At 39.7% G+C, this 15,805-nt stretch overlaps 1 protein-coding gene across 1 annotated transcript; it reads left to right on the forward strand.

The window, feature by feature from the left end:
- Positions 1-2,263: 2,263 nt before the first annotated feature.
- On the forward strand, positions 2,264-15,429 carry LOC113018927 (up-regulator of cell proliferation-like). Its single transcript, XM_026162357.1, has 4 exons — positions 2,264-2,340; positions 4,055-4,166; positions 4,281-4,508; positions 10,623-15,429. Exons 1-4 carry the CDS (start codon positions 2,338-2,340, stop codon positions 15,329-15,331), a joined length of 5,052 nt encoding a protein of 1,683 aa, XP_026018142.1. The 5' UTR covers positions 2,264-2,337; the 3' UTR covers positions 15,332-15,429.
- The last annotated feature ends 376 nt before the right edge of the window (positions 15,430-15,805 follow it).

The following is a 15,805-nucleotide window of genomic DNA, read 5'->3' on the forward strand; positions in this document are numbered from 1 at the left end:
ATAGTTTCCAACTGCAGGTACACTTGCATGTAAGATTCTGGTTTCCTTATTTGGTAAGGAATGTTCACTTCCTGCCTTTATGGTTTCACCTATGCTTGAATATGGTGCACCGTTAAAGGAGTTGAGCCATATATGGGGTGAGGGGAGATGACCCTTTTTGTGACTAGGGATGTTGTTAAACGGTTGTAACCACATATAGCTAGCAGGAAGTCACGTATACAGAGACACACACACACACGCACTCACATGTTTACACATGCATGCACACACAGTGCCTTAGCTTTTACAACACACCATATGGGTTTTACAATGGGGGGTTGTGTAACTGTTTTCAATCAATAGAATGGCCTCAACTAGAACATAATCAGAGAAGATGAACTTTACATCAGGTATGTTACAAGCTTATAAATTTGTAACAAACAAGGGTTTCTTTTGTTTCATTCTCATTTTTGACCTTGATTATGATTCTGAATTTTATTGATTAATTTCTGTATAGAGATTTTCTTTCATCTGCAGTAAACATTTGTGCACTAAATCATCTGAGGCAGTTTGCTCTCAAAAACTTAACAGGAAGTCCCATGATCCTGAGTAAAAGTGAAAGTGTTCTAACGGTACGAAAAGGGGGAGGTCAGAACCTCCCCTGCACACACTGGCTCAGAGATGGAGAGAAGGTGATTTTTACTACAGTAACAGGACAGCAGTCTTACTGAAAAGCAGGAAAGCATTTAAACAGACACTATAAAGAGATTTACATGTAAATACATATTGAAAGGCATTAAAAACTAGAAAAAAAAAATCAGATGTAAAGATGCTAAGTGAAAATGAAAGTGTTCCTCTAACGGCATAATAATAATAATAATAATGGATACTTTATTGATTCCCATGGGGAAATTACTTGTTTTTCTCTGCATTTGACCCATTCACTCAGTGAAGCAGTGGGCAGCCACTAAGCAGGCGCCCAGGGAGCAGTGTGTAGGGACAGTACCTTGCTCAGGGGTACCTCAGGGTAGCCGTTAGGAGATTCGAACCCCCGACCTTCCGATCATGGGGTGACCACTTTACCTACTGAGCTATCCCTGCCCAAGGGGATTATCCTGGACTCTGGCACCCTCGGAGGTGGTTTTAGAGGTGAAAAATTGATGGGAGAGGACTGGTTTCACATTGTGGGATCCAAATCTGTAGGTGATAGCTAGGTTAAATCTAGTGGTGAAATTGGCCCACCTGGCATAGCGAGCATTGAGCAGCATGGTTGGTTTCAGGTACACAAGGTGTTTAAAGGTTGCTCAGCTTCCTCCAGCAAATGTCTCCATTCTTTCAATGTCATAATTACATCCTGTGGGAGAGAGAGAGCAGGAGAGGAAGGCGGAGGGATACATTAAATCTTCTCTTTGAGAGCATGGCACCAACTCCTGAATCAAAGGCATCCACCTCCAAAATGAACTGCTGTGAAGGATCTTAACAAGTGCAGTGCATATTTTAGTTCTTAATTGCCGTTGTGTGTGTGTGTGTGGTTTTTTTAAATTTTAATTTTAATTTTTTACAAGAACTAGACCAATTTCAATATGTCCACTGGAATGGCCAGTAGTTGGGCTTTTGCACAGTGAAAAAGCTGCTCTACAGTTGGAGTTTCACTAAACTCCCGCTTCTTAAATTTCTAGTATAGCCAAGGAAAAAGAGGTGGCTACGACCAGTGCAAAGGTCCCGTTAAGCCAGCACAATATAACAAATTCTCATGTGATAAGTTTTTAATATGTCTAATGTGTCTCTAAGTACATTAAAACTATCACACAAAACACAGGCCTACACCAAGCTAAGAGTGAGGAAAACTTTGACTGAAACACTTGACTGCAACCAGCACCATTTCTTCCAAATTATTTTAGAGTTCAGAACCACTGCAACCTCTATACACCTAATCATAAATAAGTAATCATAGTGTTACTTATTTTTATACTATTTAAATTTAACTTTTGAAGCACATTACACAGCTGCGCATCATTATTTTTGTGCTTGCATGTTTGTGTGGAACATAAAGCTATTGTCATAACATGTCATTCTCATGTTTACTCTTCACTGAAGGGGCAGTTACAATCCCCTCTGCACTACACTGCCTCAAGGAATGAAAGTAAGTGAGGCACTAAACCCCTTTACAAGAAATCACATGATCTTGACTGAAAATGAAAGTGTTCCATCTAACGGTATAAAGGGGTGGCCAGCATCCCCGCTGCACTACACTATTTGAAGAATTCAAAGGAAGTGACTTATCTACAGAAACAGGAAAACTGTCTTACTGCCTACAGTGCAGAAGCAGAAAGGTTAGACGGACAGATCTCTTCGGTAATGGTAAGTTGTTTAATGCTTTTTCCACCCCATTCTTTGTGGCCACACAGTCTGATTAATGGGTTGTGATTTAACCTTAAATCTAGTGGTGATAAGATTGCATTACGTGCATTTTTAGGTTGCAAATGATAACAGGTCACAAAGTCTGGTGTAGTGGGACAGATATTATAATGTGATTATCACTGTCTAGATCAGGGGTACATACATGAACCTTCAACATCAAAAGAGCTATTTTAGACCCTCCAGCCGAACACTGTGACAAAAAGAGCCATGCGTGCTTGTGTGTGTCTGTGGTTTGTGTGGTGCAGGTGGGGGCTAAGAAAATGATGCCATTCAGAGAGGATAATGCATATACTTATTACAAGAATAATAAGATGTCATAAAAAGAAGAAGAGCTTTTTAAGAACTGTTTAACAATCACTTGAATAGGAGAATAAACAACACGGGCATGTGCAGGCCTACTTTTAAATAAAAATGCGTACGATATGATCTACAAGCATAAACTAAGCTTTAGAAATGTATCCAATGATTTGTGTGTAACCTTTAAGGGCTCGTGAATGCTTCAATCCACACACAACTACAAAGCAATCTGACCACAAATAATTTTTACGTTCAGGTTCATGAATCCGATCACTTTGACTTTCAAATGTCTAAAGCTACATGTAACATGTCTCTTGCTCACTCACAAAACCCTAAATATGCGTGAATGAATCGCCTGATAACCACAGATCGTGTTGCTCGCCTACATGGGGTTTTGAGGCAAATTCAAGCCTTCCAGCTTCTGCATTCAAGTCTCAGCATGGAACAAATGTGTACAAATGTGTGTCATATCGTATCAATATGCAACCCTTCTGAGACATATTTCTATATGTCCATATCGAAAGCATAATTTTTCATTTTCAAATAAGAGTCGGGATCGGCAGATTATTAAAAAATATATTTAAATGTTTTTTTTTCACGTCTAATTTTATTTTTCAAGTTTAGTTTTAGTTCATTTTCATGTAAATGGTTTTTTCTACCCTGTTTCATGGCTTCTTTTGGACAAAATGTCTTTAATCTGCTGAAAAGTTAATCTGCAGAGTTAAATTACTGTAAAATCTGTACAAGAAATCACACAAACCTGAGTAAAATTGAAAGTGTTAAACTAACACTTTGTACAGCACCTAAGATGCACTACACTGCTTTACAGAATGAAAGGAAATGAGGCACTAAACAACTTTACAAAAGGTCACATGATCCTGAGTGAAAACAAAAGTGTTCATCTAACAGTGTAAGAGGAGTGGTCAGAATTATCAACCTGTGACCTAGTTTGTCCTGGTGCCACGTGCATGTATGGAAAATGTTAAAACACTCTGTTTGTTATTGTATTGACACTTATATGGATCTTAGGGCATATTTTAGGGCATGGTGCTGTAAAGTATAAAAATCGTGCACAGTGTTTTGTTTATTTGCTTTCTATTGCTTAATTTTTAGAAAGCGCTCCAATTGTTTGTGAGATGAAAGGACAGGCAGAGAGTTTGTAGCCTTTTTCAAAATGTGAACTATTAAACAGTCATGGAGCATAAATAGTTGCTCCAATAGTTACTCCCTGATGGCAGATTCTATCAACAATGGAGGTAAAGTGTGTAAAACAGAGATATTGTTCTCTGGAGATATTGCATTTGCAAAAATATATTCATATGTGTTTTTTTTCTTGTTTTATCATCATTTGTAAAAGGAAAACAATGATGAAGATTTAGTTGTTGAGCTATACTGTGAGGAAGTAAACGACCCTCCGTCAGCACCATCTTCTGCCTGCAGACATGACTGTCAGCAGATTGTTGCAGGAGGTAAAAGTCAGCTTTATGCTTTTTATTGCTACAGCAGAAAGACATGAAATAATGTGAGGTCTGTACGTAAGACCATTATTAATATTATCAGTATAACTATTATTATCCCCACAGATACTTGTCGTGATGTAAAGACAACAGTGTTCAATATCAGCAGTGAGTTAGTGTATCAGCATTTGGACACTCCTGCTGGTGACAGTGAGAACTACACAGTGATTACATGCAGAGAGGAAGAAACTGAGCAAGATTCGATAGACATGAAGAGCTCAGAGTCCAACAACCTGAAAACAGAGGAAGAAAAGTCCAGCCATGCTCCTGAAGACATGAAGGATCAAATTAAAGGTCAGTCTGTTCTTACCCTACACACACAAGTAAATGTTAACACACACTAGAAAAATTGCATTTCCTGCTAAAATGCTGTGTGAATGCTGTAAGGCAGAAACTGTCTGCTGAAAACAGCTGAAAATAGCTGAAGAGGCTGAAATCACTAGTTGAAAAGTTGTTGAAATTGTAATAACTTTGCAGAAATCCAATAACTCAGAAGAAACTTATCAGAAATAGTACAACATAGCAGAAGTATTGTAATTCAGCAGAAATGTTAATATTTAGGACAAACATAACTTGGCAGAAAGACTGTAACAGTATAACTTAATATACAATAGTATAATAGTATAACTTAGTAGAATGTAAAATAGCTGGAGAAATACTATAATTTAGCAGAAAAGTACCAGAAATCTTGGAAAAGCAAAATGGCCAGCTGAAAAAAGCTCAAGTTTCCTCAGAACTACCTTTCAACTCAAAAATGGGAAAAAACTTTAGAAAAGCAAGAAGAAACAGCCAGGAGATAAGTTAAAATAAGGTAAAAATTACATTCTTAACAATGCTGACACACAGAAACGCAGAGACACATAACCCACGTCCAGCAAACAATGTGTACAAACATGGACGCAAACATAAACGCAGACAAACAAACGGACACACACGGACACACAGAGACACACATACAGGCACGCACACAAATACCTTTGCCAGTCCTTTGCCAGTCAATCAGTCTAAATATGCTCAATTTGAATACACCAACGTTTTCACATCCTTTCGTTTAGGAGATATGACAATTCGAAAATGCCCCCTGTTAGAGAATTACAGCTCTGATTTCAAGCAGCATCTCCATTGTGTTTCTATGGAGAGTTTTCAGACTTTGTGTTTGACAGAAATCTATAACTCTATAAATCTATAACTTTTTTTGGACATGAAGAATAGATTCAGAAAGGTCCAGTGAGCCACTGAAAGTTAAATGCATAGCAACCATAGCAACGCATGTATTTTCTGAAAAATCACAATGATGCCTAAAAACCTAAAGCGGGATTAGATGAAAACAGTAAAAGATATGAAAAAGGCGAATTACACACGAGTAACCAAATAATTTGAGAGCATTTTAAAGTCTGAATGTTGTTTCTACTAGTGATGGGATTTTCGGCTCTTTTTAGAGAACTGTCTCTTTCGGCTTGGCTCACTAAAAACAGCCGGCTCTTTCAGCTCCCAACCGGCTCTTCGGGTTGTTTTGTTGCTTTAACCCTTTAAGACCTACCATAGAACCAAGTCCGCCAGAGCTTATATTATATTTTTACATGCTGTAGTGCCATTTTTGGGAGCATTTCAAGTTGCTATACATCAATACAACCATTACAGCCTAAATTTTAATAATATGTATGCATTAAGTGCATAGTACACTCAACAAAAATATAAACGCAACACCTTTGTTACTGCTCCCATTCCCCATGGGATGGACGTAGAGACCTAAAATTCATTCCAGATACACAATATAACCATCCCTCCCAAACAGTGGTCACAAATCAGTCCAAATGTGTGGTAGTGGGCACATCTGCTATATTGAGATAATCCATCCCACCTCACAGGTGTGCCACATCAGGATGCTGATCTGACATCATGAGTAGTGCACAGGTGTACCTCAGACTGCCCACAACAAAAGGCCACCCTGGAATGTGCAGTTTTGTCTCACAGCAAAATGCCACAGATGCCACAAGCAATGAGGGAGCGTGCAATTGGCTTGCTGACAGCAGGAATGTCAACCAGATCTGTCGCCCGTGCATTGAATGTTCATTTCTCAACCATAAGCCGTCTCCACAGGCGTTTCAGAGAATATGGCAGCACATCCAACCGGCCTCACAACCGCAGACCTCGTGTAACCACACCAGCCCAGGACCTCCACATCCAGCAGGTTCACCTCCAAGATCGTCTGAGACCAGCCACCCAGACAGCTGCTGGAACAATTGGTTTGCACAACCAAACAATTTCTGCACAAACTGTCAGAAACCGTCTCAGGGACGCTCAACTGCATGCCCGTCGTCCTCATCGGGGTCTTGACCTGACTCCAGCTCGTCGCCGTAACAGACTTGTGTGGGCAAATGCTCACATTCGATGGCGTCTGGCACGTTGGAGAGGTGTGCGCTTCACGGATGAATCATGGTTCACATTGTTCAGGGCAGATGGCAGCTGAGAATGTCCCAGTTCTTGCATGGCCAGCATACTCACCGGACATGTCACCCATTGAGCATGTTCGGGATGTGCTTGACCGGCGTATACGACAGCGTGTACCAGTTCCCACGAATATCCAACAACCTCGCACAGCCATTGAAGTGGAGTGGACCAACATTCCACAGGCCACAATTGACAATCTGATAGACTCCATGCGACGATGTGTTGCACTGCATGAGGCAAATGGTGGTCACACCAGATACTGACCGGTTCTGGGTCCCCAGACCCCCAATAGCGCAAAAAACTGCACATTCCAGGGTGGCCTTTTGTTGTGGGCAGTCTGAGGTACACCTGTGCACTACTCATGATGTCAGATCAGAATCCTGATGTGGCACACCTGTGAGGTGGGATGGATTATCTCAATATGGCAGATGTGCCCACTACCACACATTTGGACTGATTTGTGACCACTGTTTGGGAGGGATGGTTATATTGTGTATCTGGAATGAATTTTAGGTCTCTACGTCCATCCCATGGGGAATGGGAGCAGTAACAAAGGTGTTGCGTTTATATTTTTGTTGAGTGTATATTCAAATAATTAAAAAAAACCTTCATTTACCTGTTACTACCACACACCCAATCCGATTGTTGGTACTTCCTGGCTTCAGTGTTGCCAACTTAGCGACTTTGTCGCTATATTTAGCGAGTTTTCAGACCCCTTAGCGACTTTTTTTAGAGAAAAAGTCGCTAAAAAAAGACGTGAAAGCGCGTATCGCTTTTACTCTCAACAAGCAGCAGGTGCTGTAACGCAGTCAGTTCTTCTTTTACTCTTTTACTCTTATGCTGTTTTGTGGATCACAAGGTTTAAAACTACTTATAAACACACACACACAAAGTAACTCCACCAGAGTGCCTATTTCGGGTCACTTTTGCCGGTCCAAGCCCGGGTAAAGGAGCAGGGTTGGAATTGTGACATTAAAAAAAACAATAATTGCTAAAAGAAATTTAATTTGTAGTTCTAAATAAACTCTAAATGCATTTAGGACGTTTTTTACTCACTTCCACAATGTTATTTCTCTCTCCAACAACATAAGTTACAATTAGATTAGCATGACCAATTATGCAAATTAGGCGATGATGTCATTTAGCGACTTCTAGCGACTTTTAGGACAACCAACAGCGATTTTCCTTACTGAGGAGTTGGCAACACTGCCTGGCTTGTGTAGTCACTAGGTAACAAAAGCTCAACAGTTTGTACGTGCTCCGGAGTTTGTACGTGTTTTGGAGTGTGTACGTGCTTTGTCTCTAGGGGCCACTGTAAATATACTTTTATTTATTCACTCCACATAAAATGTAATAAATAAATTATAAAATACAGAAACCAACTATTTACATTTCATACATTTCTACTTTTAACTACTTAAATTTTCAGCTTTTTCCTTTTAAACAAATTTAAAGTGAAACAACACAAAACACTGCAAACCACAACACAATAAAATATAAATTAAAATATGGGGAAAAAAAGGGGGGGGGGGGGGGGGAAGAACGCCCAGATCTTTAATTAAGGGAAAGGTTGGCATTTAGAAATATTAATATCACACTCAACTGACTGCATTTTATCTTCCCATTGCACTGATGGGTGGACAGTTCTTAGGTGCCTGTGCATGTTGTTTGTGGAGCCAATGGGACCTAAAATTCATAAAAAGCTTAATATTTTAAAAAGTATAAAAGCAATAAGTACCAAAAGATAAAGCCATAAAGAGGAGAAATAGCAGAATATTGTAAAATTTGAATGGTAAAAATAACACAAAAATTGTGGAACTAGTTAACCTGTTAAGCTCCTAGTGGTTTTCTGATCCCTGCGATCTCCTCCCTTTTAAACCCATCTTTGGGTGCGTGGGTGCTTAAGAGCTTAAAGGTCAAAAAGCATATGGAAGAAACGAGAACTAGAAAATGCATGTTCTGAAGAAACTGCAGTGTGGATGCTGATAGCTGAATGTTATAATCTGAAATGAAATAATTGCTGAATGTTAAGTTAAAAATGTTGAATGAGCTGGAAAATACAGAATTTTTCACCTGAAAACAAAAGTGCAGAACTGGTGAAAGCTGACGTTCACACTGAAGAAGAAATTTAAAAAAAGCTGAATGTGTTTAAAATGGAGATCAGAAAAAGCTGAGCAATGAGAAAAGAAAATTTTGAGTCAGAAAACATCTGAATAAATATTAAATGTTCATGTTCTTTGAATCACTGAATATCTAAAATGTGATCCCTCCACTTGGATCCACACAGTTTAAAAAGTTTAAATGTCTGAGCTTTGAAAGACACGGTGTTGGAAAGAGAACAACAATGGCTACGTTTTGAGGGTAAAATAATGGCTGTAGAGCAAACACTGCGGACACAGCAGCAGTTGAAAGAGAAGTGTTTAAGATGAATCTTGGCAGAGTGAGAGCAGTGTTGCCAACTCCCCAGTAAGGAAAATCGCTATTGGCTGTCCTAAAAGTCGCTAGAGGTCGCTAGATGACATCATCACCTAATTTGCATAATTGGTCATGCTAACGTAATTTTAACCTACGCTGTTGGAGAGAGAAATATAATCGTGGAAGAGACATAAAGTGAGCAAAAAGCGTCCTAAAGACATTTAGAATTTATTTAGAAGTACAAATTAAATATATTTTAGCAATTATTGTTTTTTAATGTCACAATTCCAACCCTACTAATTTATCCTGGCTTCGACCGGCAAAAGTGACCCGAAATAGGCACTCTGGTGGAGTTACTTTGTGTGTGTGTGTGTTTATAAGTAGTTTTAAACCTCGTGATCCACAAAACAGCATAAGAGTAAAAGATGAACTGACTGCGTTACAGTCAGTGCTGGAGCAGCGGCTTCGCTCATGCGCGGTTCATTTGCAGTTTGGATGCATAGGTGTGAACATCTCCTGCAGCAGGGGGAGGACTATCCTCCGCCCGTGAGCACTTTAGCACGGGTGAGGTGCCCACGGCGACATCGCTGCTTGTTGAGAGTAAGAGCAACACGCCCTTTCACGTCAAAAAGTCATCATAAATAAGTCTCCAATAACACCAGAAAAAGTCGCAAGATTTTTCGCTAGTCGCTTTTTAGAAAAAAAAGTCGCTAAGGGGGTCTGAAAACTCGCTAAATATAGCAACAAAGTCGCTAAGTTGGCAACACTGAGTGAGAGACAGAAGCAGGCAGGTGTGAGCCTGGTTGCTATAGAGACTGCACCCAGTGGCACCATACACACGCACACAGAAATGCGTCCCACTTCTGCTGCTTAAAATGAACAGAAAAGTCAGCCCGAAACAAATCATTCCCAAAAGAAAACGACAACTTGTATTGACAAAATTCTTTCACCGTGAGTGGCAGCAATGTCTAGTCTACTGAATTCCCAGTTTTCATGCCTGTGGAGTTTATTATATGGACGTGGTGACAGTGTAAAGACAGCCTTCTGATTTTCAAACGAACTTTCTGAGCCATTTTAACATTAGAGTCTATGGAGGAGTTGGAGGGAGGAGGCTGTGCATCGGTGACATTTATGACAGAACCATAACACCTATTACAATAATAAACACATTGGATGAAAGAGGACAGCGATGGCTACGTTTTGAGGGTAATATCATACCTGTAGAGCAAAACGCTGTGGACACAGCAGCAGTTTAAAGAAAAGATTTTAAGATAAATTTGTTATAGAAGATTAGAAGAACAATACTGAAGAACAAAACCGTGGATGGTGATTAAGCATCCACAGTATTGTAAAGGACAAAGAATAAAGAGAAACAGGAACTCAATAGTGTGAATGCCTCAGCATACACACAATAAAGTATAAAGAATAAAGAGAAACAGAAACTCAATAGTGTGAATGCCTTACAGCATTCAAAAAATTTAAAAAAAGATGGCATACTGGATAAAAACAGGATGTAATAACTTTTAACTCCCACATCCACAGTGAAACATCTGGAGAGCTTATTGGAAGAACTGGGCTTGAAGCAGTACTACAGAGGGAAGCTATCGCTCAGCAGAATACTTGAGATTGGCATGAGGACCACCACTGATGAACCTGCCAAGTGTAAATCTGACCTACCATGGTATTTTCTAAAGAAACTAATGATGTTTAATGTCACTGCTAGGAATGTGAAATGCACATTACAGTGTGAGTCAAACAGTGATGATGAATCAGGGAGTAAAAAGTTCAGTCTTAAAAGTCTGGTCTGCAGTCCAAACACAGATGACATGGTGAACCCCCTCGACGTAATCACTGCTCTCTTTCTGTGTTCTGATGGTTTTCTACAGCAGGAAATGGCACTAAAAATGTCCATGTGTCAGTTCTCTGTTCCTCTGCTGCTTCCCAATTGTGACACAGGACAGTGCACACTCATGCTGTGGGCCATGAGAGACATTGTTAAAAAGTACAGACCTCAGTCTCTTTCACAGTCAAAGGGCTTCATTGAAGAAAGAATCGTTCTCTCTGAACTTCCAATGGTCTCTTTTGTCAGACTGGGTGAGTGCTCTTTGTCCAAGTCAGAGATTCTCAATAAACTTCTGAGCAATGATCAGCAATACCACGACACCTTTGTTCACCACAACATGGAGTGTGGTGACAGTCCAAGAAGAATTTCTAATGGACTGACTGAAATTACTTGGTATCTTCCTGGTGGAAACAAAAACATTGATATTTTCAGTCAGCCAGTGGCAGTAGCTAACCTTCGTGGGGAGATTGCTTCATTTGAAACACAATACTCCTTTTTGTGTCAGACATCTGCAGCAGTTTTTCTCTTCTTTGACCATTTGGATTCTGAGTCTGAGTCTGTGATCAATCTGCTTAAAAGCCAAAACCACAAAGCACAGATCTTCTTGGTCGGCAACTATGAGAGCAAGCGCTTCAATTTAGATGCTTTAGAAAAAGTGGCATCTGAGTTGGGCTTGAATAAAAACAACATCATTATTAAGACAAAGCAGAAAAATGACGCAAATTTTGTAAAAGATTTGAAGAAAACAGTTAGTAATGTGGTTGAGAAATCAGAGGTGAAGATGAAAATAGAGGAGATGGTGGACGTTGCTCATGAACTGGGAATACTGGTTGATGAAGACTCTCCAGAGTGCCAGACTGCAAAAGAAAATGCAAAAACCATCACGGCAGGAATTCAAGACATCTATAAATACAAAGAAGATGAGCTTCCCCGACAAGGACAAATATGGAAAACATTGACCTCGTTAGAGAAGGAAGAATTTCGACTTCGACATGTTGGATCTAAAAATGTAGAAAATTACAAAAGTGATCTTCAGAAACAGAAAGAAGAACTGCGGCAAAAACAGAACTCTTATGAGATATCAACAGCTATGACAAACTTCATCACTGGGATATCAAGCCCAGGAACAGAGAGGTTTTATTTCCTGAAATGGATGAGAATGAACCTCGATAATGTGTCTCGTATAAAACTGTGTGAACTCAGGGAGAAATATAAAGAAAAAAGCAAGAACTCTGAGAACAAAGAGGAGATCAAAGAAATTGATAAACAAATTTCCAACAGCTCACTGGGGATTGAACACTTCTTCCGTGAAATGGGTCAGATCTATGAAGCTTCACTGTCTCTCCCCAAAACAGACCCATCACGTCAACAGTTGCACCATCTGCCCAAACTGTGTGCAGAGTTGTTGCTTGATGGATTTCCTCTTGAGCTCGTAGATGGAGATGCATCCAACATCCCTCTCAGATGGGTGAGTGATGTTCTCTCTCAGCTCAGTGACCTGGTGTCTCCAAAGAAAAAAGGAAAGAAGAGGAAGATATTGGTAGTCACAGTTCTTGGAGTTCAGAGCACAGGAAAGTCCACTCTCCTTAACACCATGTTTGGAGTGCAGTTTGCAGTCAGCAGTGGTCGATGTACTCGAGGTGCCTTTATGTTGCTTATCAAAATCAATGAAAACTTCAAAAACATCCTAAAATGTGACTTCTTGGTGATCATTGACACTGAGGGCTTAAAGTCACCAGAACTTGCACAACTGGACAACAGCTATGAGCACGACAATGAGCTTGCTACACTTGTTGTGGGGCTGAGTGATGTCACCATAGTCAACATTGCAATGGAGAATTTAATTGAAATGAAAGACATCCTACAAATAGTTGTGCATGCTTTTCTCAGGATGAAGGAGGTGGGCAAAAAGCCTAAATGTCAGTTTGTTCACCAGAATGTGTCGGATGTTTCAGCCCATGAGAAGAACTTACGAGACAGAAAACTGCTCCTGGATCAGTTGAATGAGATGACTCAGGCAGCAGCCAAAATGGAAAAGAAAGAGGAGAACAAGAGCTTCACTGATGTGATGGAGTACAGTCCAGACACTGGGAACTGGTACATTCCTGGACTGTGGAATGGAAACCCACCAATGGCACCAGTTAATGCAGGATACAGTGAGGCTGTATATGAGCTCAAGAAAAACATCATCCAACTATTGAGAAACTGTGAGTCATCTGCTAATGATATCATGGAGTTTAAAGAGTGGGTGAAAAGCCTGTGGAATGCAGTAAAGCATGAAAACTTCATCTTCAGCTTCAGAAACAGCCTCGTAGCTGATGCATACATGAAGCTCTGCACAGAGTTCAACAAATGGGAGTGGGAGTTCAGAAAAGACATGTACACCTGGGTAAGAAATGCAGAAACTAAAATTCACAATTTTGGTACCATTGCAGCAAAATCTGAAACATCTGACATGAGAGAATTTCTCAGATCTTTGAAAAGTGAAGCCTCCAAAGTGCTGTCTGCATGGGAGACAAAGATTCTGGACAATCTGACACAATATTTCGAGCAAACAGAGGGTCATGTGTATCTGGTTGAAGGATACAAAGAGGAGTTCTCAAACAGTGCAAAGGTCCTTCGTCGTGAAATAGAAACTGGTGCAATGTATCAGCTTGAAGCAGCAGCAGAAATCAGACAGGGAATGACAGAAATTGATCAAATCAAAGACAATCATAGAAAAGCGATTGAAAAAGAAGTGCGTGCATTAATTGATAAATGTCGAAAGAAAAAAGTCCAAATGACAGACGCAGAGTTGGACAAAGAGTTTGAGAAGATGTGGAAGGAAACTTTAGAAAAACTGTCTTTCTCTGAACAAAAAACCTCGAATGTCACAGACAGAGTGTCCTATTGTCTGAGAGAAAATCTGAAACACAGGGGGGGGCGTGCAAATGAGTTATTAAGTGAAAAGAGTCTGAAAAGTTGTGGAAACGAGTCATTCAAATATACAGCTGAAGGATGGTTCAACAAATTTAAACACACAGCAAACAAGTTACTTGCCCGTCAGGATCACATAATGGCTGCACAACATCTGGCTGACAGAATTATAGACATTTGCACAGAGTTTGTGAATAAACGAGTGAAAAGCAAAAACAATTACCATGACACTTACATCCAGGAGATCCTCCACATGATTGATGTGACTCTCCAAAACAATCAAGATGTCAAGATAAATACTGAGTTTGAAGTTTCTCTAAAACAGCACATCTGTGGATTTGCAGCCAGAGAGTTTCAGAAAATGCACGAAGATTTCTTAGAAGAAAATGATCCGTACAGATGTCTGATTAAAAACAAGGAAAGGTTTCATGAGGACTTCAAAGATGTGTTTCATGAACGAGACCAGTGTCAGAAGAAGGCAGAAGAATTCACAAATCGATGTTTGAAGCCTGCTGTTGAAGACTTTGTTAATCGCTCCCTGGGTCCTGATATCATTGATGAAATGAGGAAACTCGAGCAGTTCAGCACAAGAATGTCCTTCCAGTATTCAATTTTACTGGATTTGCTCTCCAAGGATGATTTTCAAAACTATGTGAGCTACATTCGCTCATATGAGAAGTATGTAAAGACATGGATACTTGAACAGATAAAGAAGCGCTTCTCAAATGAGTCGACAGTTTTTGAGTTTGAGGAGCGACATTTACGGTCATGTATTGACAGCATAAATTCTGCCATTGAAAAGGCCAAAACCAGAGAGCATGATGACTTCAAGGCTTTTGTTGAAGACATTTGTAAAGAACTTGGTGATAAACTGGTCATTTCCCAGGATGCTCTTGGTGCTTTCATGATACTGAACAATGCTGACAAGGAACAGTTTGCTGGCTGTCTCACAACATCTGTGAGTGACTTAGAAAAAGCTCTTAGAAATGAGTCTAAAGTTTCTACCTTTGAAATGAAACTACAACATCTCTGTGTAGAGCCTCAGGATGAGCTTTTCAAGCAGCTGATTGGTTGTGGCAAACAGTGTCCATTCTGTGCAGCTCCCTGTGAGGCAGGAGGAAAAGCCCATACTGAGCACTTTGTTTCACTGCATAGGCCATCGGGTCTGGGTGAATACAGGAACTCTGCAACAGGTATACTTGTCACTGAGTTATGCTCGTCCAATGTGAAAAGTCACAAATCATTTAGCTGCAGTGAAACAAAATATGAACCACACCCTTATAAGGATTACAAACACATTTTTAAAGACTGGAAAATTCAACCAGACGAGAGCCTGGAGGCATCAGACTACTGGAAATATGTTATGACAAAATACAACAATAGATTTGCCAAAGAATATCAAGCAGAACCTGCTGTCATTCCAGAAGCTTGGAAAAAAATAAACAAAGAACAGGCAGAAAAAAGTCTCAAAGAATCATTTTACATCAAGTAACTTTCCAATTCAGGGTTGTGGGGATGACTGGAGCCTTACAGGAGAAAATAGCACAGATATAGTATTTGTAGTATGTGTGTGTGTGTGGTGGAGGTGTGTGCGTGTGTGTGTGTGTGTGTGTGTGTGTGGGGGGGGGGGGGGGGTTCATTCATGGCACTATAGTAGACACTGGGAAAATGCATGTAATCGTTGAATAATTATTTTCTTTAAATTATTAAATAGATGTGATATATATATATATATAACATATATATACATATATGTTATTGATTGATTTTGTTTTTTGCCAGAGATTCACAATTTTGTTTTGAATGACTTAAATAGAAAAGGAAATAAAAAAAAAGAGACTCTATAATTTTTACTTCTGTGAGGATTATGGTTCAAATTTTTAATTGTTTAGTGTTTAGATCATGTTAATATAAAAATTTTCTTTATTCTTTTGAGTATGTGACTTTGTTTTGCAGAATTTAGAAT

This window comes from Astatotilapia calliptera, chromosome 3, assembly GCF_900246225.1.
Source record: "Astatotilapia calliptera chromosome 3, fAstCal1.2, whole genome shotgun sequence".
In the NCBI taxonomy this organism is placed as follows: Eukaryota; Metazoa; Chordata; class Actinopteri; order Cichliformes; family Cichlidae; genus Astatotilapia; species Astatotilapia calliptera.

Coding starts and splice junctions, on each gene's coding strand:
- LOC113018927 (XM_026162357.1), top strand. Junction 4,167..4,280: donor TCAGCAGATTGTTGCAGGAG/GTAAAAGTCAGC, acceptor TTATCCCCACAG/ATACTTGTCGTGATGTAAAG. Junction 4,509..10,622: donor CATGAAGGATCAAATTAAAG/GTCAGTCTGTTC, acceptor CCACATCCACAG/TGAAACATCTGGAGAGCTTA.